Source organism: Pristis pectinata, chromosome 2 (genome assembly GCF_009764475.1).
Source record: "Pristis pectinata isolate sPriPec2 chromosome 2, sPriPec2.1.pri, whole genome shotgun sequence".
Lineage (NCBI taxonomy): Eukaryota > Metazoa > Chordata > Chondrichthyes > Rhinopristiformes > Pristidae > Pristis > Pristis pectinata.
In genome coordinates this window covers 97,855,775-97,879,279 of record NC_067406.1, presented here as the reverse complement: position 1 = coordinate 97,879,279, position 23,505 = coordinate 97,855,775, and the positions used below count along the sequence as shown (strand labels likewise).

The window sequence follows — 23,505 nt, the reverse complement described above, 5'->3', positions numbered from 1 at the left end:
TGCATGGGTGCAGAAAGCAGCACTAATGCAGTCATAAATGTAACGCAGAAAGAGTTAGGGACTGGAGAAGGTTTGGAACAGGGATTTTCTACGTAGTCAACAAAGACAGGCATAGCTGGGGTCTTTGCGAGTGCCCATGGCTACACCTTTAAGTAGGAAGTGAGAGTAGTCAAAAAAGAACATAACAAAAGAACATAAGAAATAGGAACAGGAATAGGCCACCTAGCCCATCGAGCCTGCTCTGCCATTCAATAAGATCATGGCTGATCTGGCCCTGGACTCAGATCCACCTACCTGCCTTTTCGCCATAACCCTTAATTCCCCTACTATGTAAAAAAGCCAATCTAACTGTGTCTTAAATATATTAATGAGGTAGCCTCTACTGCTTCCCTGCACGGAGTAGTTCACAGATTCACTGCTGTCTGGGAAAAGCAGTTTCTCCTCATCTCCGTCCTAAGTCTATTCCCCCAAATCTTGAGGCTATGTCCCCTAATTCTAGTCCCACTTACCAGTGGAAACAACCTTCCTGCCTCTATCTTATTTATCCTTTTCATAATTTTATATTTCTATAAAATCCCCTCTCATTCTTCTGAATTCCAGTGAGTATAGTCTCAGGCAACTCAATCTCTCCTCACACACTAACCCCCCTCATCTCCGGAATCAACCTGGTGAACCTCTTCTGCACTGCCTCCAAAGCCAGTATGTCTTTCCTCAACTGCAGACCAGAACTGCACATAGTACTCCAGGTGCAGCCTCACCAGTACCCTGTGGGTTGCATCATCACCTCCCTGCTCTTAAGTTCAATCCCTCGAGCAATGAAGGCCAACGTTCCATTCGCCTTCTTGATAACCTGTTGCACCTGCTAGCCAACCTTTTGCCATTCATGCACCAGCTCTCCCGTCCCTCTGCTATCAACATGCTGCAGTCTTTCACCATTTAAATAATAATCTGATCTTCTATTTTTCCTTCCAAAGTGGATGACCTCGCATTTACCAACATTGTACTCCATCTGCCAGACCCTTGCTCACTCACTTAAGCTATCTGTATCTCTCTGCAGACTCTCCACATCCTCTGCACAATTTGCTTTTCCACTCAATTTAGTGTCATCAGCAAACTTAGATATGCTGCACTTGGTCCCCTCTTCCAAATCGTTAATGTGTATCGTGAACAGTTGTAGGCCCAGCACCAATCCCTGCGATACCCTGCCCACCACAGATTGCCAACCAGAGAATCGCCCATTTATCCCAACTCTCTGCCATCTATTGGTTAACCATCCTCTATCCATGCCAATACATTACCCTCAACTCCATGCATCATTATCTTATGGGTAAGTCTTCTTTGCCGCACCTTATTCGAACGCCTTCTGGAAATCCAAGTATATAACATCCACCTGTTCCCTTCTATCCACTGTGCTCATTATATCCTCAAAGCACTCCAGTAAGTTTGTCAAACAGAACCTGCCCTTCCAGAATCCATAATGGAACCATTTCTATCCAGATGTCGCACTATTTCTTTCTTAATGATAGCTTCAAGCATTTTCCCAACTACAGATGTTAAGCTAACTAGCCAAGCGTTACCTGCCTTTTTCCTACATCCTTGTTTAAACAGTGGTGTGACATTTGCTGTCTTCCAATCCGCTGGGACCTACCCAGAATCCAGAGAATTTTGGTAAATGAATTTGGTAAATTCAGTTGTTCATGGTAAGAACAAGTTCATCCTTGCAGGTGAGAGTGTGGTGGTGATGTCACAGTGGCAATTGGAGATGAAAAGGTCAGGGGAGGGTAAAAGGCCTGAAAGGGGTGTCCAAGAGGAAGGGGGGTGTTGGAGATGTGAGAAGGGTCATCAGTTGGGGGTGAGGACTCCTTGCCAAAGAAATAGGTACAGAGGTGATGGAAGAAGAACGCAACGTCATAGCGGGCCTGGAACTCATTGAGCTGTGGGCGCAGGGGTACAAAGGTGAAGCCTCTGCTGAGGACTGACTGCTCAGCATCAGAGAGGCTTGTTGGGGGTGATGGTGAAGACCCAGCAGGGGTTGGAGTTGGGGCAAGGTATGGAGTCAGAAGAGGGAGAAGAGGATAATGGGAGGTGGTATCTTGGGGTAGAGGTTTGAGATGAGGCAGGGGGGAAGCTCTGGAGGAAGGGCGAAGTGTAGTGTGGTGGCAGGGGGTGGTATATGAGGTCAGGGTGGGGGGGCCATGGTGAAACAGCTGTGGGGGAAAGTTCAGAGTGTTGGGAGCTTGGGGCTGGATGGGAGGTGGCACCGACAGAGTCTCAGGAGCCTAAAGTCGGGTGGAAGAATGGGGAAGTCCATACAGAGCTTCAGCAGCCTGGCACTGGGTGGGAGAACCTTGGGTAAAAGGTAGAAGGGGGAAGTGTGGGGTTGGGGCACTAACAGGTTAGAGGCTGTGGAGGGAAGATCTCCTGACTGACATCTGTGACGGTGTGGGAGGTGATGACCTTGTGTTCATTGGTGGGGTCATGGTCCAGATGTTGGTATGAGGAGCTTTCCGAGAGCTGTCATCTGGCCTCTGCATGGTAGAGGTCAGTCTGCCAGATTACAATGGCACTGCCCTTGTCTGTGAATTCGATGACTAGGTTGCAATTGGTGGGAAATGAATGCAGGGCTGCGTATTCTGAGGAGGTGAGGTTGGAGTGGGCCTGGAGAGTGGAGAAGTGGATCTGGTTATCGTCACGGAGGTAACAGGAAATCCTGCAGCATCTGTGAAAAGAGTAACAGTTAATGTTTCAGTTGAGGGATCCTTCATCAGACCTGAGAAGGAGAGAATCAAAGTTGGTCTAGGTGGTAGAGAAAGTGAGGGAGGGCACTGGATGGAACAAAGGGAATTTCTCTGATAGGGTGAAGTCATTTAGTAGGTCGGATCAAATTAAGCTACTGTGGCTGTGTAATTTATTATTACTGAGGTTCTGGCCTACTGGGGCATGCCCAGCAGGCCAGACTGTACACAGAGGAAACCAAGAAAGGTTGACAGGTAAAAATGGTTCTCAGACAGATGGGAGGTTGTTATCTAAAGTTAGAACCACAGACAAAGAAGTTTAATATGCTGGTATCAGCACCAGTTAAGCTACTTCAACTTGCCCTGTCATAGACATACACCTTGTTCTACATATTGCTCCCCCACCCTTTCTCCTACCGAAAATTAACTTGCATCTGTCTCTTTCCCAGTTCTGAAGATAGGCCACAGACATGAAATGTTGATTGTTTCTATTTCCACAGATGCTGTCTGACCTGCTGAGTTTTTCCAGTATTTTCTGTTTTAGAGTAAGATTCTTGTAATTGCCCTCAGCAACCCTGGATTAAAGGAGGAAAATTGTAGTGTTTCCAGCCTGATCACTTTGACACGTGAGAAATTTACATGTGTGAAGGCCTGAGGATCCAGCTGTCACATTGAGGTTAATAGATTTTTGGATACTTTGTGGGTTGGGAAGTATGGTGAGTAGATTGGAAAGTTGGCTTGAAGCACAGAATCGGGCACGATCATATTGAATGACTCTCAAACCCTTTTGGTTTCCCTGCTTATAATTCATATAAAATTCTTGCGTTTGAATCCCAACAAATGTAAGGTGATGCATTTTGGGAAGTCCTGTTGGGGCAGGACATGCACAGTAAATGGTGGAGCACTGAGGAATGTTGATGAACAGATGGACCTTGGGGTTGAAATCTATAGATTCTGAAAGTGGCAAGGCAAGTAGAGGGTGGTGAAAGAGGTATATGGCATGCTTGCCTTCATAGATCATTGTGTAGAATATAAAAGTTGGGATATTATGTTGCAACTGTACACAAAACTGATTAGGCTGCACTTGGAGTATTGTGTGCAGTGCTGGTCAGTGCACTATAGGAAGGATGTTGTTATACTGGAGAGAATGCAGAGGAAATTCACCAAAATGTTGATTTGATTGGAGGACAATAGTTATGGGAAGAGATCGGATAGGCTGGGTTTGTTTTTCCTGGAGCATTGGCGGCTGAGGGGTGATATGACCAAGGTATATTAAGTTATAAGAGGCATAGATAGGATGCATAGTCAGAATCTTTTTCTCATGATAGGCCTATCAAAAACAAGAGACCATAGGTTTAAAGTGAGAGAAAGGAGTTTTAAAGGGGCTCTGGGGGATAAGTTTTTTACACAGAACAGTTAATATCTGGAATGTGCTGCCAGAGGAGGTGGTGGAATCAGATACAATTACTTTGTTTAAGAGGCATTTAGATAAGCACTTAAATAGGCAAGGTATCGAAGATTACCGATCCATTGTGGGCGAATAGGATTAGTGTATTTGCTCTACAACTCTATGACTCTATGAATGAGGTATCACAAGGCAGCTGTACCCCGGCAAAGGCCTGTGCCTTCAAAGAAGATTAAATTGCTGAGAAAAGTAATAGTGCATCAGTTGATGGTACATTGTTCACTTTTTTTCCATTGTATGGGGTCTGATAAAATACATGATAAGCTATAGTGAAGCTACAATTCTGCTTTTAGGTTTTACATGCCTGCCTTTTCCTATCAACAAGCCAAAGTATGAGGTTTCTATGGGATTGACGTGAGTTGTATCCAGTTTCCACCAATCACATTATGGTGATGATTTAAGCTACAAAATAGCTCATTGGTAATATAAGGGCTAGGTGAATGAGTAACTAACCCTGCTTGCTGCTGTTGAGATAAGAAATCAAGCAAAGTAAGCTAATGGAGAACCTACCTCTATTGGTGATGAAGAAAATCTAATCATAATTTCTGACTTGGCTTTTCCTGCTGTGGTAAAAAGCATTGGTGACTGAAATTACATGCGTGGTCCTAAGCAAGTATATTTGCCACCAGCTAGTTTTGCACAAGGCCAATTTGGTCCCTCTTTCACATTTTAACAATTTAACAGTACTTACAAGTCCTTCTTTAACAATATGGCAACAACACTATGGAGAGACAAGAGGTTCTGCAGATGCTGGAATCTGGAGCAATACACACAAAATGCTGGAGGAACTCAGCAGGTCAGGCAGCATCTATGGAGGGAAACAAACAGTCAACATTTCAGGTCGAGACCCTTCATCAGGACTGGATGCAAGCAGTAACAGTTCTCTCTATGGGAAATACATCTTCTCTTAGATAAGAAGATCAAAACTGTATACATTACTCTTAATGTGGGCTCAATAAGCTTCCTGTATAATTGCAATAAGACTTTACTCCTACATACAAGACATCTTGAAATAAAAGCTAACATACCATTTGCTCTTTTGCACCTGCATGTTGGTCTTCAGTGATTTTGTTCAAGTACATGCAGATCCCTTTGAATATGAGCACTATCCAATCTAATTTTAATTAATACACAGACCTTTTCTCTATATGTGCCCCAAAGTGGTTGACTATATATTTTCCCATCCTGTGTTTCATCTGCTATATTTTTGCCCACTCTCTCAGTGTGTCCATATCCCCTGAAGTCTCTTTATCTACTCCTTCATACTTGCAATCCCACCTCATTTATTGTCAGCCAACTTGGAAATATATTTAGTCCACCTAATCATTGATATAGACTATGAATGGTTGGAGCTCAAGCACCAATCCCTGTGACCCCGCTTTGATCAGAGCTTGCTAACCTGATAAGGATCTGTTTATTCCCACTCTGCTTTCTGTCTGTTACTGCTTCTCTATCCATGTTGTACATTACCCCCAGTTCTGTGTGCTGAAACCATGTTGACCAACCACCAACTTTATCACCAACTTCTGGAAATCCAAAAGCACCTCATTCACTGCTCCCTTATCTCTTCTTCTGGTCACATCCTCAAAGAACTCTAGTCAAACATTATTTACCTTTCATAAATCTATGTCAACTCCACTCAATCATAGAGTCTTACTACATGGAAACAAGCCCTTTGGCTCAACTCGTCCATGCCAACAGTGTTGCCCAAAGAGCTAGTCCCATCTGCCTGCATTTGGCCCATAGCCCTAAACCTATCCATGTACTTATCTAAATGGCTTTTAAACCTTGCTAATGTGCCCACCTCAACCACTATTTCTGAAAGCTCATTCCAACTATGCACCACCCTTTGCGTGAAGAAACTGCCCCTGATATCCCTTTTAGATCTCTCCCCTCTGATCTTAAACCTGTGCCCTCTTGTTTTTAGAACCTTCTCCCCGGGAAAAAGACCATGTGCTTTCACCCATTCTATGCCCTTCATGATCTTGTATACCTCTGTCAGGTCACCCCTCAATCTTCTACATTTCAGGAAATAAAGTCCTAGTCTACACAACCTCTCCTTGTAACTCAGGCCCCAAGTCCGGGCGACATCCTGATAAATCCTTTCTGCACTCTTTCTAGCTTAATAACATATTTCCTATAACAGTGTGACCAAAACTGTACATGAGGCCTCACCAACATCTTATATAACTTCCCAACTCCTATACTCAGTGCCCCGACCGCTGAAGGCCAGCCTGCCAAATGTCTTCTTCACCACCCTATCCACCTGAGATGCTGCTTTTAGTGAGCTATACACTTGCATTCCTAGGTCCCTCTGTTCCACTCCCCAGGGCCCTACCATTCACTGTATAAGTCATATCCTGGTTTAATCTCCCAAAATGCAATACCTCACATTTATCTGGACTGAAAGCCATTTTCCAATCCTCAACCCACATATCTAGCTGATCAACATCCCCCTGTAATTTTTCATAACCTTCCACAGTGTCTGCAACATTAGCTATTTTCGTATCATCTGCAAACTTACTAAGCATGCCTTGTGCATTCACATCCAAGTTGTTTATTTGAATTACAAACAACAAAAGTCCAAGCACCGATCCCTGTAGTACACCACTAAACACAAGCCTCCAGTCCAAGAAACAACCCTCGAGCATCATCCTCTCCTTCCAAACACTGAGCCAATCCAGTCTGCTATCTCCCCCTAGATCTCATGCAATCTAACCTTCCAGAATGGCCTACCATGAAGGACCTTGTCAAAGGCCTTGCTAAAGTCCATACAGACAACATCCACTGCCCTCCCCTCATCTACCCCCTTGGTTACCTCCTTGAAGAACTCCCAAGAGATTTGTCAGACGTTACTTCCCACACACAAAGCCGTGCTGACTGTCCTGAATCAGACTCTCTCTCTCCAAATGTTGGTAGATCCTGTCCCTCAGAATCCTCTGCAGCAATTTACCACGATGTCAGACTCACCAGCCTGTAGTTTCCTGGCTTGTTTTGGCTGCCCTTTTTAAACAATGGTACCATATTAGCCATTCTCCAGTCCTCTGGAACCTCACATATGGCCAGAGATGAAGGAAAAATCTCTGCAAAGGCCTCCACAATTTGTTCTTTAGCTTCCCACCAGGTTCCAAAAATGCACCAGGTCAAGCCCTGGGGATTTATCCACCCTAATGCACTTTAAGGCCTGCTAATCCTGTTAACTTTTCAAGGTGCTCTGTTATAACTTGCATCAAAGATTTCAACTGTTTCCCAACAGTTAATGTGAGACCAATAGGTCGATAATTCCCTGTTTTCTCTCCCTTCTTTCTTAAAATAGTGGGGTTATAATTGCTGCACTGCAATCCACAGGATCAATTCCAGAATCTCTAGAACCCTGGAAGATGATAACTAGAGCATCCATTATCTCTGAAGCCACTGCCTTCAGAGCTCTGGGATCTAGATTATCACATCCTAAGGATTTATTGCCTTTCAAGCTCACCAACTTTTTTTTGGCTAATAGTTCCTTTGATTCCTCATTCTTGCTTGACCCTTAATTGTCTAATATATCCTGTAGGTTTAAAGGAATTAAGTAATAATGCAAACTACGTATAAAAGATCTTGCAAGGCGTTTTTATATTTCTTGTCAGTCTATTCTCGTAGTTTATCTTGCCTTTCTTTATCAATTTCTTGGCCCTCCTTTGTTGAGTTCTAAAATGCTTCCAATCTGTAGGCCTACTGCTATTTCTAAATTTATAAGCCTCTTCATTAATTTCTCTTGTTAGCACAGATGAAACACTTTCCTTTTGGGGTTTTTGTGCCTTAATGTTATCTATTTCTTATGCAATTTATGCATTATTTCTTTAAGTGATAACTATTGTTTGTCATTCCTTTAAATCAACTACAGCCAGTTTTACTTTCATATCCGAATAGTTTCCTCTATTTTGATTTAGGACTCAAGTTTCGTAATGAGTTTGAAGCTCATGTGGTTCAATATGAAATTCTTTCATATTATTGTCACTCTCCCTCAACAAGATCATTAATCAACCCTTTCTCATTGCATAAAGCAAGCTCCAAGATAGCCTTTGCTCTAGTTGGTTCCTCAACATATTAATCCAAAACAAAATCTTGAATACATTTCATGAATTCATCTTGCTCCTTATTACAGTAAAATTGATTTTCCCAGTCTATATGTAGGTTAAAGCCACCCATGATTATTATCCCTGTTACATTCATCTCTAGATTTCTGATTTATGCCATGTTCAATATATGAGGGTTTGAGTACAGCAGTAGGGATCCTTTGTTGCAATTATATGGAGCTCTAGTGAGAATGCATTTGGAAAATTGTCTACAGAGTCTGGTCTCTCCACCCAAGGAATACATTTGCCATAGAGGGAGTGCGGCAAAAATTCACCAGATTGATTTCTGGAAAGGTGGGTTTGTCATTGAAATAGAGATTAAGCAGAGTAGGTTTATACTGCCTGGAGTGTAAAAGCATTGCCCTTAGTAGGTGAGTGGTGGAATCTGGGAGGAGTTGATGAGAAGGTGGAGAGAATAAAATGGGTTTAGTTTATGACTAATGTGAATGGGTGGTTGATGGTTGGTGTGGATTTGAAGGGCCTGTTTCTGTGCTCTATGATGAGAATGTACAAAACTCTTAATGGGCTTAACAGGGTAGATGTGGAGTTGATTTTTGCTCCAGTTAGGTTATCTAGTCTCAGAACAAGAATTTGACTATTCAGTACAGAGATGAAGGGAGATTTGGTGACAACAAAGACTGAAGATGCTGATGATCAGAAGGAACAAGGAGGGGGTTGGGGGAGTTGGGAGACAGAGCAGGTGGGTGATTGGTGGAAGCAGGCAAGGAAGTAAAAGAGGTACATGGAGCCAGGTGAGGGGATGGGAGGATGACAGTGGAGATAGGCTGGGGGGTGATAAGTGGGGACACAAAGGCTGGAATCTGAAAGAAAGTAAGGAAGGTGATAATTGGAACCATTAGGGGAGAAATGAAGGACAGATGGAACCAGTGGAACCAGGAGGGACAAAAATGGGTAATTGGGGGGGGGGGGTGGGGGGAGGAGGAGAGGAGGGGGGCTGGAGGGTATTTATGTAAAATGGAACAAAAACGAGAGGACCAGAGATGGACCGGATGGATTGAGAGAGAGGAGAACACAGAGGCGAGGGTTACCTGAGATTGGAAATCTTGAAGCTCTCAACCCTCTTGACCTCAGCACCGTTGATGTAGACAGGTGCACGTACACCGCCCCCTTTCCCGAAGTCAATGACCAGCTCTTTTGTTGACATTGAGGGAAAGGTTGTTGTCATGACACCATTCCACTAAGCTCTCTATCTCCTTCCTGTACTCTGACCCATCGCTGTTTGAGATACGGCCTACAACAGTGGTATCATCTGCAAACTTGTAGATGGAGTTAGAGCAGAATCTGGCCACACAATCATGAGTATATAGGGAGTAGAGTAGAGGACTGAGGACGCAGCCTTGTGGGGCACCAGTGTGGAGAATAATCGTGCTGGAGGTATTGCTGCCTGTCCTCACTGATTGCGGTCTGTTGGTCAGAAAGTCAAGGATCCAGTTGCAGAGGGAGGTGTTGAATCCTAGGTCTCGGAGTTTGGTGATGGGTTTGCTTGGGATTAGAGTATTGAAGGCAGAGCTGTAGTCAATGAACAATAGTCTAACGTAGGTGTCTTTACTGTCCAGATGCTCCAGAGCTGAGTGTAGGGCCAGGGAGGTGGCGTCCGCTGTAGACCTGTTTTGGCGATAGGCGAATTGCAGTGGGCCGAGATTGTCTGGGAGGCTGGAGTTGATGCATACCATAACCAGCCTCTCAAAGCACTTCATGATGGTGGATGTCAGAGTCACTGGTCTGTCGTCATTAAGACATGTTACTTTGCTTTTCTTCGGTGAAGGATATTGGCCCCCTTCTGGTTCGGGTGTAACCCGTCCTCTCTGTACAGGTCCCACCTTCCCGAGAAGAGATCCCAATGATCCAGAAATCTAAAACCCTCCCTCCTGCACCAACTTCTCAGCCACACATTTATCTGCCACCTCCTTCTATTCCTACAGTGCCACGTGATAGTGAAGGTAGGAATAGAAGGAGGTGGCAGATAAATGTGTGGCTGAGAAGTTGGTGCAGGAGGGAGGGTTTTAGATTTCTGGATCATTGGGATCTCTTCTCGGGAAGGTGGGACCTGTACAGAGAGGACGGGTTACACCCGAACCAGAAGGGGGCCAATATCCTTGCGGTGAGATTTGCTAAGGTGGTACAGGAGGGTTTAAACTATTTTGTGAGGGGGAAGGGAACCGGAGGAGTAGGTCAGAGGAAGAAGGGAATGGGGAAAAGTTAGATCAAACAGGCAGAGAGGCTTTGGGGAAGGAGAAGCAGAATACAGGCTGTAAAAGTAGTAAGGTAGATGGACTGAAGTGTGTTTACTTAAATGCAAGAAGTGTCAGGAATAAGGGGGATGAACTGAGGGCTTGGATAAGTATGGGGGACTATGATATCGTGGCTATTACTGAGACGTGGCTGACGTCAGGAGAGGAGTGGATATTGAATATTCCTGGTTTTCGATGTTTTAAGAGGGATAGGGAAGGGGGGAGAAGAGGTGGAGGGGTGGCGATACTGGTCAGGGACACTGTTACGGCTGTGGAAAAGATGGATGTTGTAGAAGGATCATCTCTAGAGTCCGTATGGGTGGAGTTAAGGAACAAGAAAGGAGCAGTTACTCTACTAGGAGTATTCTATAGGCCCCCCGGTAGCAGTAGAGATATAGAGGAGCAGATTGGCAGGCAGTGTTTGGAGAGAAGCAGAAATAACAGGGTTGTTATAATGGGAGACTTCAACTTCCCAAATATAGACTGGAACCTGCTTAGTGCCAAAGGTTTAGATGGGACAGAATTTGTTAAATGTGGCCAGGAGGGATTCCTGACGCAGTATGTTGACGGGCCGACTAGAGGGAATGCCATGTTAGATCTAGTTTTAGGAAATGAACCGGGACAGGTGAAGGATCTATTGGTGGGTGAGCATTTGGGGGACAGTGACCATTGCTCCATAACCTTTAAAATTGTCATGGACAGGGACAGGTGCAGAGAGGACAAGAGGTTTTTCAATTGGGGAAGGGCTAACTACGAGGCTATAAGGAGAGAACTTGGGAGTGTAAATTGGGATGTCCTTTTTGGAGGAAAATGTACCATGGGGATGTGGTTGATATTCAGGGATCTTATGCAGGACGTTAGGGATAAATATGTCCCGGTGAGGCAGAGAAGGAATGGCGTGGTGAAGGAACCGTGGGTGACGAGAGAGGTGGAACGACTTGTTAGGGAGAAGAAGGTAACATATGTGAGGTATAAGCAGCAAGGTTCAGACAGGGCCCGTGAGGAATATAAGGTAGCGAGGAAGGAACTTAAGAAAGGGCTGAGGAGAGCTAGAAGGGGACATGAAAAGGCTTTGGCTAGTAGGGTTAAGGAAAATCCCAAGGCCTTTTTCAAGTACGTGAAGGGTAGGAGGATGGTTAGGGTGAAGGTAGGTCCGATTAAGGACAAAGGTGGGAGAATTTGCCTGGAGGCGGTGGAAGTGGGAGAAGTTCTGAATGAGTACTTCTCTTCAGTATTCACCAGGGAGAGGGGTCTTGATGATGCAGAAGGGAGTGCTGGTAGGGCTAATGTTCTCGAGGTTGTTGATATCAAGAGAGAGGATGTGTTGAAGTTGTTAAATAATATTAAGACAGATAAATCTCCGGGGCCTGACGGGATTTTCCCCAGGCTGCTTCGAGAGGCTAGGGAGGAGATTGCTGAACCGCTGGTAAGGATCTTTGAGTCCTCGTTGTCTACGGGGGTGGTGCCAGAGGATTGGAGGATTGCGAATGTGGTCCCCTTGTTCAAAAAAGGTAATAGGGATAGGCCAGGGAATTATAGACCGGTGAGTCTCACATCTGTGGTGGGTAAGCTGTTAGAAAGGATTCTAAGGGATAGGATTTATGAACACCTAGAGAATCATGGACTGATTAGGGACAGCCAGCATGGCTTTGTGAAGGGAAGATCTTGCCTCACAAGCGTGATAGAGTTCTTTGAGGAGGTGACCAGGAAGATTGATGAGGGCAGTGTGGTGGATGTGGTTTACATGGATTTTAGTAAGGCATTTGATAAGGTTCCTCATGGGAGGCTTCTTCAGAAGGTCAGAGGCCGAGGGATCCAAGGAAGCTTGGCTGTGTGGATTAGGAATTGGCTTGCATGTAGAAAGCAGAGGGTTGTGGTGGAAGGAGTGCCCTCGGATTGGAAGGCAGTGACTAGTGGTGTCCCGCAGGGATCGGTTCTGGGACCTCTACTTTTTGTGATATTTATAGATGACTTAGATGAGGGGGTGGAGGGCTGGGTTAGTAAGTTTGCGGACGACACTAAGATAGGCGGTGTTGTGGATAGTGTGGAGGGCTGTCGGAGCTTACAGAGGGATATTGATAGGATGCAGAGCTGGGCTGACAAGTGGCAGATGGAGTTCAATCCGGAGAAGTGTGAGGTGGTACACTTTGGAAGGACAAACTCCAGGGCAGAGTACAGGGTAAACGGCAAGGTACTTGGCAGTGTGGAGGAGCAGAGGGATCTGGGGGTTCATATTCACAGTTCGTTGAAAGTTGCCTCACAGGTGGAAAGAGCAGTTAAGAAGGCCAATGGGATGTTGGCTTTCATAAGTCGCGGGATTGAGTTTAAGAGCCGCGAGGTTATGATGCAGCTTTACAAAACTCTAGTTAGGCCACATTTAGAGTACTGTGTTCAGTTCTGGTCGCCTCATTATAGGAAGGATGTGGAGGCATTGGAGAGGGTGCAGAGGAGATTTACCAGGATGCTGCCTGGATTGGAGGGTATTGAATATGAGGAGAGGCTTAAGGTGCTAGGGCTTTATTCACTGGAAAGGAGGAGGATGAGAGGAGACATGATAGAGGTATATAAAATATTGAGAGGAATAGATAGAGTAGACAGTCAGCGCCTCCTTCCCAGGGCACCAATGCTCAAGACGAGAGGTCATGGCTTTAAGGTTATGGGTGGGAGGTTCAGGGGAGATGTCAGAGGGAGGTTTTTCACCCAAAGAGTGGTTGGTGCATGGAATGCACTGCCTGGGGTGGTGGTGGAGGCAGATACATTGAACAGGTTCAAGAGCTTGTTGGATAGGCATATGGAGGAACATGAGATAGAGGGATATGCGGGAGGAAGGGGTTAGGTAGTGTGAGGGTGGTCTGATGGACGGCACGACACGGTGGGCTGAAGGGCCTGTTTTGTGCTGTATGGTTCTATGGTTCGGTGCTGGGATGATAGTGGTCTTCTTAAAATAGGTGGGAACCTGAGATTGTAGCAGGGAGAGGTTAAATATGTCCGCAAATACTTCTGCCAGCTGATCAGCACAAGATCTGAGCACATGGCCAGGGCCACCATCTGGGCCAGATACTTTCCTCGTGTTCACTCTCTGGAAGACTGATCTTGTGTCTTCGACGGTTACCATGGGTTCAGCTGCATTGGAGGCTGTCAGGGTGGGTGGTGACAGTCCACTTCCCTTCTGTTCAAAACGCGCATAGAATGCATTAAGTTCATGGGGAGGGGATGTGCTGTTGTTAACTACGCAGCCCGTCTTCATTTTGTAGCCTGTTATGGCATGTAAGCCCTGCCATAACTGACAGCTGGACTGTATTTTGAGTTGGTATTTCCTCTTGGCATCCCTGATAGCTTTCCGAAGGTCATACCTCGATTTCTTGTACAGGTCAAGATCACCAGATTTGTGTGCAGCAGCCCTTGCTTTCAGTAGGGAGTGGATCTCCTGGTTCATCCATGGTTTCCTGTTTGGGAACACCCATATTGTCTTCTTTGGTACACAGTCCTCAACAGACTTGCTGATAAAGTCTGTGATGGTGGTGACATACTCATCTAGGCTGGCAGCTGAGTCTTTGAACATGGACCAGTCCACTGTCTCAAAGCAGTTGCGTAGAAGCTCATCTGTTTCCTCAGACCAGCACTGCACGACTCTCTGTACCGGATCCTCCCATTTCAGTTTCTGTTTGTTTGCAGGGAGAAGGAGCACAGCCTAGTGGTCCAATTTGCCAAAGTGAGGACGAGGGGTGGCTCGGAAGGCATCTTTGATGGTTGTATAGCAGTGGTCAAGGGTGTTAGGGCCCCTGGGGGAGCAGGAGATGTTCTGGTAGTATTTTGGTAACACACTCTTGAGGTTCGCCTCATTGAAATCACCTGCAAAAATGAAGAGGGCCTCAGGGTATCCTGTCTCACGGTTGTATACCACGGAGTATAGCTCATTGAGTGCAGGCTTCAATGTAAGTAAAATAGTTAAATATCTTTTTGAGCACAAGGAAGGATTAAGATAAATAAATGTTTACTTCAAGAAAAATAATCCAAAAATTGGCAGAAAGAGAATGGTAAAGTGGGCAGGATTATAAGCCACATGCTTCTGGCCAGAGGAGTGTTCCCCCCACAAGATGGCGCCAGGTGACCCTACCCTGAGTCTGTCACAATGCCGAGCTCTGATCAAGAGCATGATATTCACAAACAGCCTTAAACAAGCACATCTGTAGAAACTGTGATGTGCTCTGAGGTTGTCTCTTGTTCTGTCCTAAAGTCTTGACATTACCCAGGACTCTGATCTGATCAGTCAAGGCTTCAACTCAAATAGTGCTCAACCCAGATAGAAGCATCTACATGCCATGAACATTCCAACTGCTGGATTTGTTCAGTGATGGGCATCAATGTCAGTCACAAGCTCACATAAGTGAATACAATATCTGTCATACACATCACTATTTGAATGCATCCAGTTTCCTGTGCATTGATGCTATCATGTATTATATCTGTAAAGTGATAGGGGAATGTTGTACACATTATGAAGGCAGACTTTTGTTGCCATTAATGTTTAAGTATCAGATCTGCCTGTCGAGCTGTTTCATGCACATGTACGCAGTTGAGCTTCGTCTTTTAATTTCTGCCCTACTGCTTGTAGTACGTTGTAGGTTACAGCTGAGACACTTGAGCTTCAACATCAACTACACCCTATTTGAATTCCATTAGGTCCTTTAGCTGCTCTTCTGTGGTCTGGGTTTCACCAAGTTTTATCTCCAAGCCAAATAAGAGGATATGATTTTGCATGAACTCCAATGCAAGGAGTATCCAAATACTGCAGCTTTCTGGACATCAATTGCATGCTCCTTTTTAGTGAATAGCTCAATGGAGGATCCCATGAGTTGATGCAAGGAGCAGGTTCAGAGCAACGGTGAAACCTTTCCTCATTCTACTCTTAAAGCTGCATCACTTGAGGATCACCATCCACATGATTGCAGTGTAGACTTTATTTATCAGTTTGTTAATCTTTGTCATAGTTCAGTACTTGTAAGGATTAAACACTGTCATGATCAACAGAGTCAAAAGCAGCCTTGAGATCCATGTATATTACCCAAAGAGGATATTTGCATGAGAGAAATTACAATGGGGATGTGTGGATGGTTGAACATTCAGGTATGCAATTGCTCTGCCTGCAAGTGTAGTTTTCTAAAAGTTTATCTTCAAATCTGGACAGGAGATTTGAAGCAGCAGAAAAAGGTGTTGCCTTGATTGTTCTTATGCCAATGTCTGTTCCCTTTGCCCCCATAGAAAGGCAGGATGTTGCCCTTTTTAGATTATGCTGGAATTGACTTGCCTAACTGAAAAATTTCAGTTCACTTTTTGATGACAGATGGGCCTCTGAAAATGATTTTTTTGCCATGTTATTCGAATTTCTGGGCACCCTCCCATTTTCCATTTTTACTGAGGACATTCTCACTCCTTTAGCTGGCTGAGAGCAGTTGGTGTTGTGATCTACTTTGGTTCTGTTACTGTAGCCTGCACAGATTCCCCAAGGTGGGACTGTAGGCTAATTTCTGCCATCTGCTTGCCCAGATTGACTCTCACCTGTGCAATTGGGCTAAAAATGCAGAAGGTTTCCCTGAGGTGCTTAAATATTGGAACAATGGAGATAACGAAGGACAACAGGATATTCAGTATTTCAGGTTTTTAAAACTCAGATTATGTCACAGGAGGTCATTAGGGCTACTATTACCATATTTTTCCATATAACAGTCTCAAAACTGAACTTTCAAAAACCCTCTTGGGCTGGGAAGGCAATCATTTTCCTGAGTAAAGCTTTCAACAGCTATTACAGACTGCACAGGTAAAGGCACAATACAAGCCAAAACTGTTTATGTACTTGTTTTGCACGCACATCTTGCGTTTATGTGTTTTGACACTGGCTCTTGCAGATGATGGAATGCTCCTTAAGAAACTGAAGCCGCAGATGCTGTGGCAGAGGGATTGGGCATCCACTTTTTTCATATCCGATTGGACTGTGATATTTCTTTATCATTATTGGAAGATTAAATCTGGAGCAACAGTTGGCAACAATTTTCTATGAAGAAAATCCTTTGTCCTGAAAATTTGAATTAAAAAAAATTGCTGGAACTATAGCTCAGTAGAATCAAGACAATTTAATCTTTTTTTGGAATTGACAGTTCTGACAAAATGAAAACATAATCCACTTTTCAATGAAAACATAAATCCAACTTTTCACAAAGTGCTAATGCTTGACTTGCTGTGTAATTATAGCTTTATCTGTTTAATGTTGGGAATTGATTCCTTTCTGCTCCAACAGTGCCAAGATATTTTGTGGCAGCTCTTTTCCTGACTTTATATTTCATAATCTTTCTCCAGTGCTGTTGTATTTAAATTAATTAAAAAAAACACTTGCATTCCAGAAGTGCCTTATCACAGTAAAGAAAATATAATGGCTTTTTTCACAACTTGTGTTGCCCTAAAGCACTGTATAGCCAATGTAGATTTGTGAAATGCAACCAAGTATGTGTCCTCAGCCCCCTACTTTACTCCCTATACACTCATGACTGTGACCAGATTCTGCTCTAACTCCATCTAAAAGTTTGCAGATGACATCACAGTCGTGGGTCATATCTCAAATAATGACGAGTCGGAGTACAGAAGAAGGTACCGAGCCTAGTGGCATGGTGTCATGACAACAACCTTTCCCTCAATGGCAGCAAAACAAAAGAGCTGGTCATTGACTTTAGGAGGTGGGGCAGAGCACATGCCCGTCTACATCAATGATGCTGAGGTGGAGATGGTTGAGAGATTCATGTTCCCAGCTGTCACTAATAGCTTGTATGGATCCAACCACATAGACACCATGGCCAAGGAAGTGCATCATCGCCTGTACTTCCTCAGATGGCTAAGGAAATTCAGCATGTCCCCATTGACTCTCACTAATTTTTATAGATTGACCTTAGAAAGCATCCTATCTGGATGCATCAACTGCTCTATCCAAGACCTCAAGAAACTGCAGGGAGTTGTGGATACAGCTCAACACATTATCAAAAACCAGCCTCCCCTCCATGGACTCTACACTTCTCACTGCCTCGGTAAAGCAACCAATGTAATCAAAGACCCCATCTACTCTGGACATTCTTTCTTTCCCACCCCCATCCCCATCAAGCAGAAGATACGAAAGGCTGAAAGCACGTACTATCAGACTCAATAATAGCTTCTGTCCTTCTGTTATAGGACTATTGAATGGACTTCTTGTACGATAAGATGGATTCTTGACCTCACAATCTACCTCTTCATGGCCTTGCACCTCATTGTCTACCTGCACTGTACTTTCTCTGTAACTGTAACACTATATCCTGATCCCGTTATTGTTTTTCCCTTGTACTACCTTGTACTGATGTTGTGAAATGATCTGTATGGATGGCATGCAAAATAAAGTTATTCACTGTGCCTCAGTGCATGTGACAATAATAAACCAATTACCAGTATTGTCATATAGAAATTGTCATGGTCACTTTTGCACAGCAATGCCTTGCAGACTACAGTGAAGCTTTTTTTTAGTGATAATTGAAGGACCATAAAATACAGGAGCAGAATTAGGCTATTTGGGCTATCAAGTCTGCTAGCCATTCAACCATGACTGATGTTTTTTTAAACCCCATTCTCCTGACTTCTCCCTGTCACCCTTACCAATCAAGAACCTATCAATCTCTGCCTTAAATACACACAGTGGCTTGGCCTCCACAGCCCACTGTGGCAACTAATTCCACAGATTCACAATCCTCTGGCTGAAGAAATTCCTCCTCGTCCCTTTATTCTGAGGCTGTGCCCTCAGATCCTAGACACTCCTACTAATGGAAACATCCACTCCATGTCCACTTTGTCCAGACCTTTCAATATCTGGTAGGTTTCAATGAGATCGCCCCCCTCATCCTCCTGAACTCCATTGAGTATGGGCCCAGAGCCATCAAACACTGCTCATATGTTAAGCCTTTCATTCCTGGGATCATTCTTGTGAACCTCCTCTGCACCCTCTCCAGGGTGAGCACATCTTTCCTTGAATATGGGGCCCAAAGTTGCTCATGGTATTCCAAATGTGATCTGATGAGGGCCTTATAGAGCCTCAGCAGTAAATCCTTGCTTTTATGTTCTAGGACATATGAGGAATAATCTTAAGCTCCACTTCTAGTAGAGTCATAGAGTTATATAGCATGGAAGCAGGCCTTTTGACCCAATGTGTTCATGCTGATGCAGTTGTGCAACTGAGCTAGTCTCATTTGCATTTGAGCCATATCCCCCACTAAACCTTTCCTATCTATGTAACCATCCAAATGCCTTTTAAGTGTTGGAATTCTACCTGTGTCTACCACTTCCTCTGGCAGCTCATTCCATATACCTACCAGCCTCTGTGGAAAAAGTAGCCTCTCAGGTCTCTTTTAAATCTTTCCTCTATAACCCTCTACAGTCTCCTGCAATCCTGTTCCATACCAGGCTGTGATGCAATCAATCAGAATGCTCTCCACCGTACATCTATAGAAATTTGCAAGAGTCTTTGGTGACTCCTCAAACTCCTAACCAAGTAGGACCGCTGATGTGCCGCCTTCATGATTGCATCAATGTGTTGGGCCCAGGATAAGATATCTTTATTAGTCACATGTACATTGAGACGCACAGTGAAATACATCTTTAGCGTAGAATGTTCTGGGGGCAGCCCGCAAGTGTCACCATGCTTCTGGTGTCCACAACTTTCTAACCCGTATGTCTTTGGAATGTGGGAGGAAACTGGAGCACCCGGAGGAAACCCACGCAGACACAAGGAGAATGTACAAACTCCTTACAGACAGCGGCTGGAATTGAACCTGGGTCACTGGTGCTGTAATACCGTAACTACACTACCGTGCCTGCAGAGGATAGACCCTCTGAGATGTTGACACCCAGGAATTTGAAGCTGATCACCCTTTCCACCACTGACCCCTCAATGAGGACTGATGTGTGTTCTCCCAACTTCCTCTTCCTGAAGAGCACAATCAGTTCCTTAGTCTTGCTGATGTTGAGTGGGAGGTTGTTGTTGCAACACCACTCAACCAGCCGATCTCTCTCACTCCTGTAAGCGTCCTGTCGCCATCTGAGATTATACCAACAACAATGGTGTCATTGGCAAATTTATATTGGTGCCTGAGCTGTGCTTAGCCACACAGTCATGAGCGTAGAGAGAGTAGAGCAGTGGGAAAATGGCTCAAAATTTTCAAACAACAAATTAATTTTCAAATGTAGTGATAAGATGTTGAAGAACAGAGCTGTAATTGGAGTATGTAGACCACTGTATTTTAAATTTTCCTCATTGCACGTACAATGGTAGAACAACAAAAACACTATTGAAACAGTTTGCAAATGTACATCATGCCTTTGGGTTTCTAACATTGGAAATATTCAGTGAAATATAAACAAGGTACTTACTATTGTTTTTCTTTTCAGGCCTCACACAGAATTTATTGTCTATGCAGCAACCTCTGTCTTCTGGACATGGAGCATCTCTGCAGAAGAGCAGTACTGCTCCAGAATGTCATCAGCAAGTGCCCAATAAAGCACCACTTAGATCAACTGCTGGACAGTATGACTTCATCAATTACCAGAACAACTACCAGTCGTCTGTCCACAACATCATCAGACCTGTTTGTCCTATGTCATTGGGTGATACTCAAGAACCTGAACAAATGTACACCACTCTTTCGATGGATTCTTCACTGATTGTACCACGTGGTCCTAACATGATCACTGCTAGACCACAATCAGAGCAGGCATTTTTAAGCACTCCTCAGCAAGCAAGCTACATTACAAGTGATGAACACTACTGTAGTCAAGTTCCTCACAATGTACCTTCTCAAAGTACTACTCAGGTTTTTCCACCCCATTCCGCTCCTATTAACCATACTTATCCTGGTTTCTCTTATCAAACTACGTCTGTTTTCAGCACCCAATATAATGCTCCCTTAACCTCACAACATCCTGCTACCAGTCAGCCTTCACTTAATGCCTTGTCCTGTCAAACAAAGGCATTGCCAAAAACTGGGCAGGGGCATACCCAGCCATCTTTTCAATCTTGCCATGCTGGAACTACTGGCGCTTCTTGGCATCCCTTAGCTGGAGCATCGACGACAATACCAACTGGTCCTTCTGACAATCCTGTTATCTTTCCTTCCAGTGCAAGTAGCCAAACAAGTAAAGGTAGGGGATATTTTCAGTTATTTTTGAGAAGGAAAGAGAGATGTGTTTCTGTTTTTATTACAATGACAAATGCATTTTTCTATTCTGTGCTAGATGCCTGATGAACAGTTGCATTATTAAAAGCCAGAGGATTTATTGTCAAGGAAAATAGCACCATGTTGTATTTTTTTACTGATAGAACAGGAGGGAAAGTTAGGTGATTTTTGAAGACAAGATATGGAAGTCTGATGGTTTTTAAAAAAAAGTTTTTTCTGGAGCTGCTGTGGTTCATATGACAAAGCCATAAATTGTCTTAAAAGTAAATTAATTGATTACTGTTACTGATATAATTTAAAATAATGAATAAAATGTATGGCTAGACTGTTTGAATTAAAGTAAAACTCCAATAATCCGGTTAGAACCTGGCTCCCATGGGACTTGGATTATGGCTGGACTGGCAGTTTTTCCATCTTGCTCGTTCTGATACTCCAACACAGTAGTGTAATAAATTTTTCAGAGAACCTGGTGAGTTTAAAGAGAGCGTCAAACTGAGCACAGGTGAATTAAAAGTGAACCCGAGGAGTTTCAGCTTGTCAAATCACTCCAGACATTGGCTGCTTCTTCAAACCTACCCTTGACTCTGACCCTTATCCTGACTGTACACCCAGCTGCACTCTGAACCCTGACTCTGGCTGCACACACAATCCACAGTTCAGACCCTGGCCTTGGTTGTACATCCTTGCTTCTGGATCCCCTGCCTCTGCTCTGTACTAACGTGTGAGCCAGCTATCAAATCATCGGGATTTCCAAACAATTGGATACCAGACCATTGGAGTTTTACTATAAATTAAATGAGGAGCATCTTTAGGAGTGTGTATTTTTTAAGTAACCTGGGTTCCCTATTAGTGCTACTCAGCAGGGCACCAGTTATTGCACTATTCGTTTTGGAGTCCTTGGAGCATGAACTCCCACACTTTTTTTTTAAAAAAAAAGACATTTGATTGAGCTGTGCTATGCTGAAGGAATCCTTAGGGACAATTAACCTAGTTCTATACATCGGTACCTTGCATAGTTTGTAGGAAACATTATGACAACATAAATGGAATCAACTTCAATGCGGATAATTGTTGCAGGATGTATAGGGGTGTGCATTACTATCCTATTTTCTTACTTTTCCAGTTCTGATGAAGGCTGTTCGACATGAAACATTAACTCGTTTCTTTTTGCATAGATACCCACCTACTGAGTGTTTCCAACATTTCTGTTTTTATTTTAGTTTTAGTTATATGAGATTTTTATTTCAGAGTCTTTGAACTCTTTAAAAACTGCCAGTTCTTGCAGGGACTGTGAATTTGCAAATGTGTTAAAAAAAAATGAGTTGGTGAGTAAATTCCTGGCTAACACTCACTTCATTGCATATAAAAGTTAGTTACGATGATGGATAATATTCCTTATTGTCTCTGTGGTCTCTTGAATTTACCAAAATTCTTTTTGCTTCCATAATTGGCTTTGAATTTCTTTTAGCTTATGTTTTTTTTATACCTGTTCCAGGAGAGTACATGGATTGTAATGGATGTTTGCATTGTTCATTTTCTGGGAAGAGAACAGAGCATATCAATCCTCATGTTTAATTGTAACTTAATTATAAGCAGTTTGAATCCTTTCCTATTTGTCATCTACACATGTTAAATACTTTGTAGTAAAGTGATCGCATTAAGCAATGTGAGAAGTTTAAATGAGATTTCAAGAAAGAATTCACCTAATATTGCCAACCACATCATGATGATGCAAGGCTACAGCAATTTTCACTACTCCCGGCAAATCTATCCATACCTCAAGCCCAGATCTGCAAAAGCTATGTGATCAAATGCTGATATTGGTTCACTATGTTAGAAATCAGATCATTGTTTTAAACTTCTTTCAGCATTCTGGTTGAATCTTAGGTTTTATTTAATGTTGTGAACTCTTCAGTGACAAATATGGCTATAAACAATCACTGTTATAATGAATGAAATCCGTCAGAAACTTCCAAAGTACTTGTAAATGCAAAATAGAAATGCTGCTGACATGGATTCCCTGCTGGTCTCTGAATTGCAGGGTATGCAGTTGCAGCCTTTTCCAGCCTAGATTTTGGGAGTCAGTGATATTATATGTGGTGACAAATTGTCTTTTTAAAAATAAGGATGCAATGCTTTGTCGAAAGAGATAGTAAATTACCTTTATTCAACACTCTATAAAGCCTTAGTTACTAAGTAATCTGTCTGCTCATAACCTAAAAGTTCATGTGTGCAGAGTTTAATTCTCTCAGAATAATTATTAACTATAATTAAGATTAATTGTGCAGATTTTAAATTTATTTTGAGTTTGTTGCTTCAGCATCCATCTTAATCTTGTGTGTGTTGTCACCCGTATTTCACTCTGCAAAATGTTTTTGTACTTTATTGTTTGCTGTCAAGGAATTCTTCATTGCGATTGGCTGCTTCAGTGATTGGCTGCAAACAACCATTACAACCCATGCACTCTCTTGAAACAGGTGAAAGAAAACAGAAGTTAAAAAAATTCAAAGCCAATTATGGAAGCAAAAAGACTCCTGGTAAATTCAAAAGACCAAAAGACCAAAGAGACAATGAGTTATATTATCATAATTAACTGGAAATCACAGCTGCTGCATTTCATTCAGTTCTTTGATGTGATGTCAAACAAGGTCACTTGAGATTATTTGATCTTTTTGGGCAACTTTCTTCAAGATTAAT

At 43.4% G+C, this 23,505-nt stretch overlaps 1 protein-coding gene across 10 annotated transcripts in view; it reads left to right on the top strand.

Moving 5' to 3' along the window:
* The window catches only part of LOC127586505 (protein transport protein Sec24B-like), a 153,437-nt gene that overhangs the window by 27,220 nt on the left and 102,712 nt on the right, over positions 1-23,505 (top strand). For all 10 annotated transcript variants that reach the window (XM_052044565.1, XM_052044575.1, XM_052044558.1 and 7 more), the window contains one exon: positions 20,024-20,773. In XM_052044565.1, coding sequence (XP_051900525.1) covers positions 20,047-20,773 — 727 coding nt within the window. In that variant the 5' untranslated portion in view covers positions 20,024-20,046. The remainder of the gene's footprint in view (positions 1-20,023; positions 20,774-23,505) is intronic.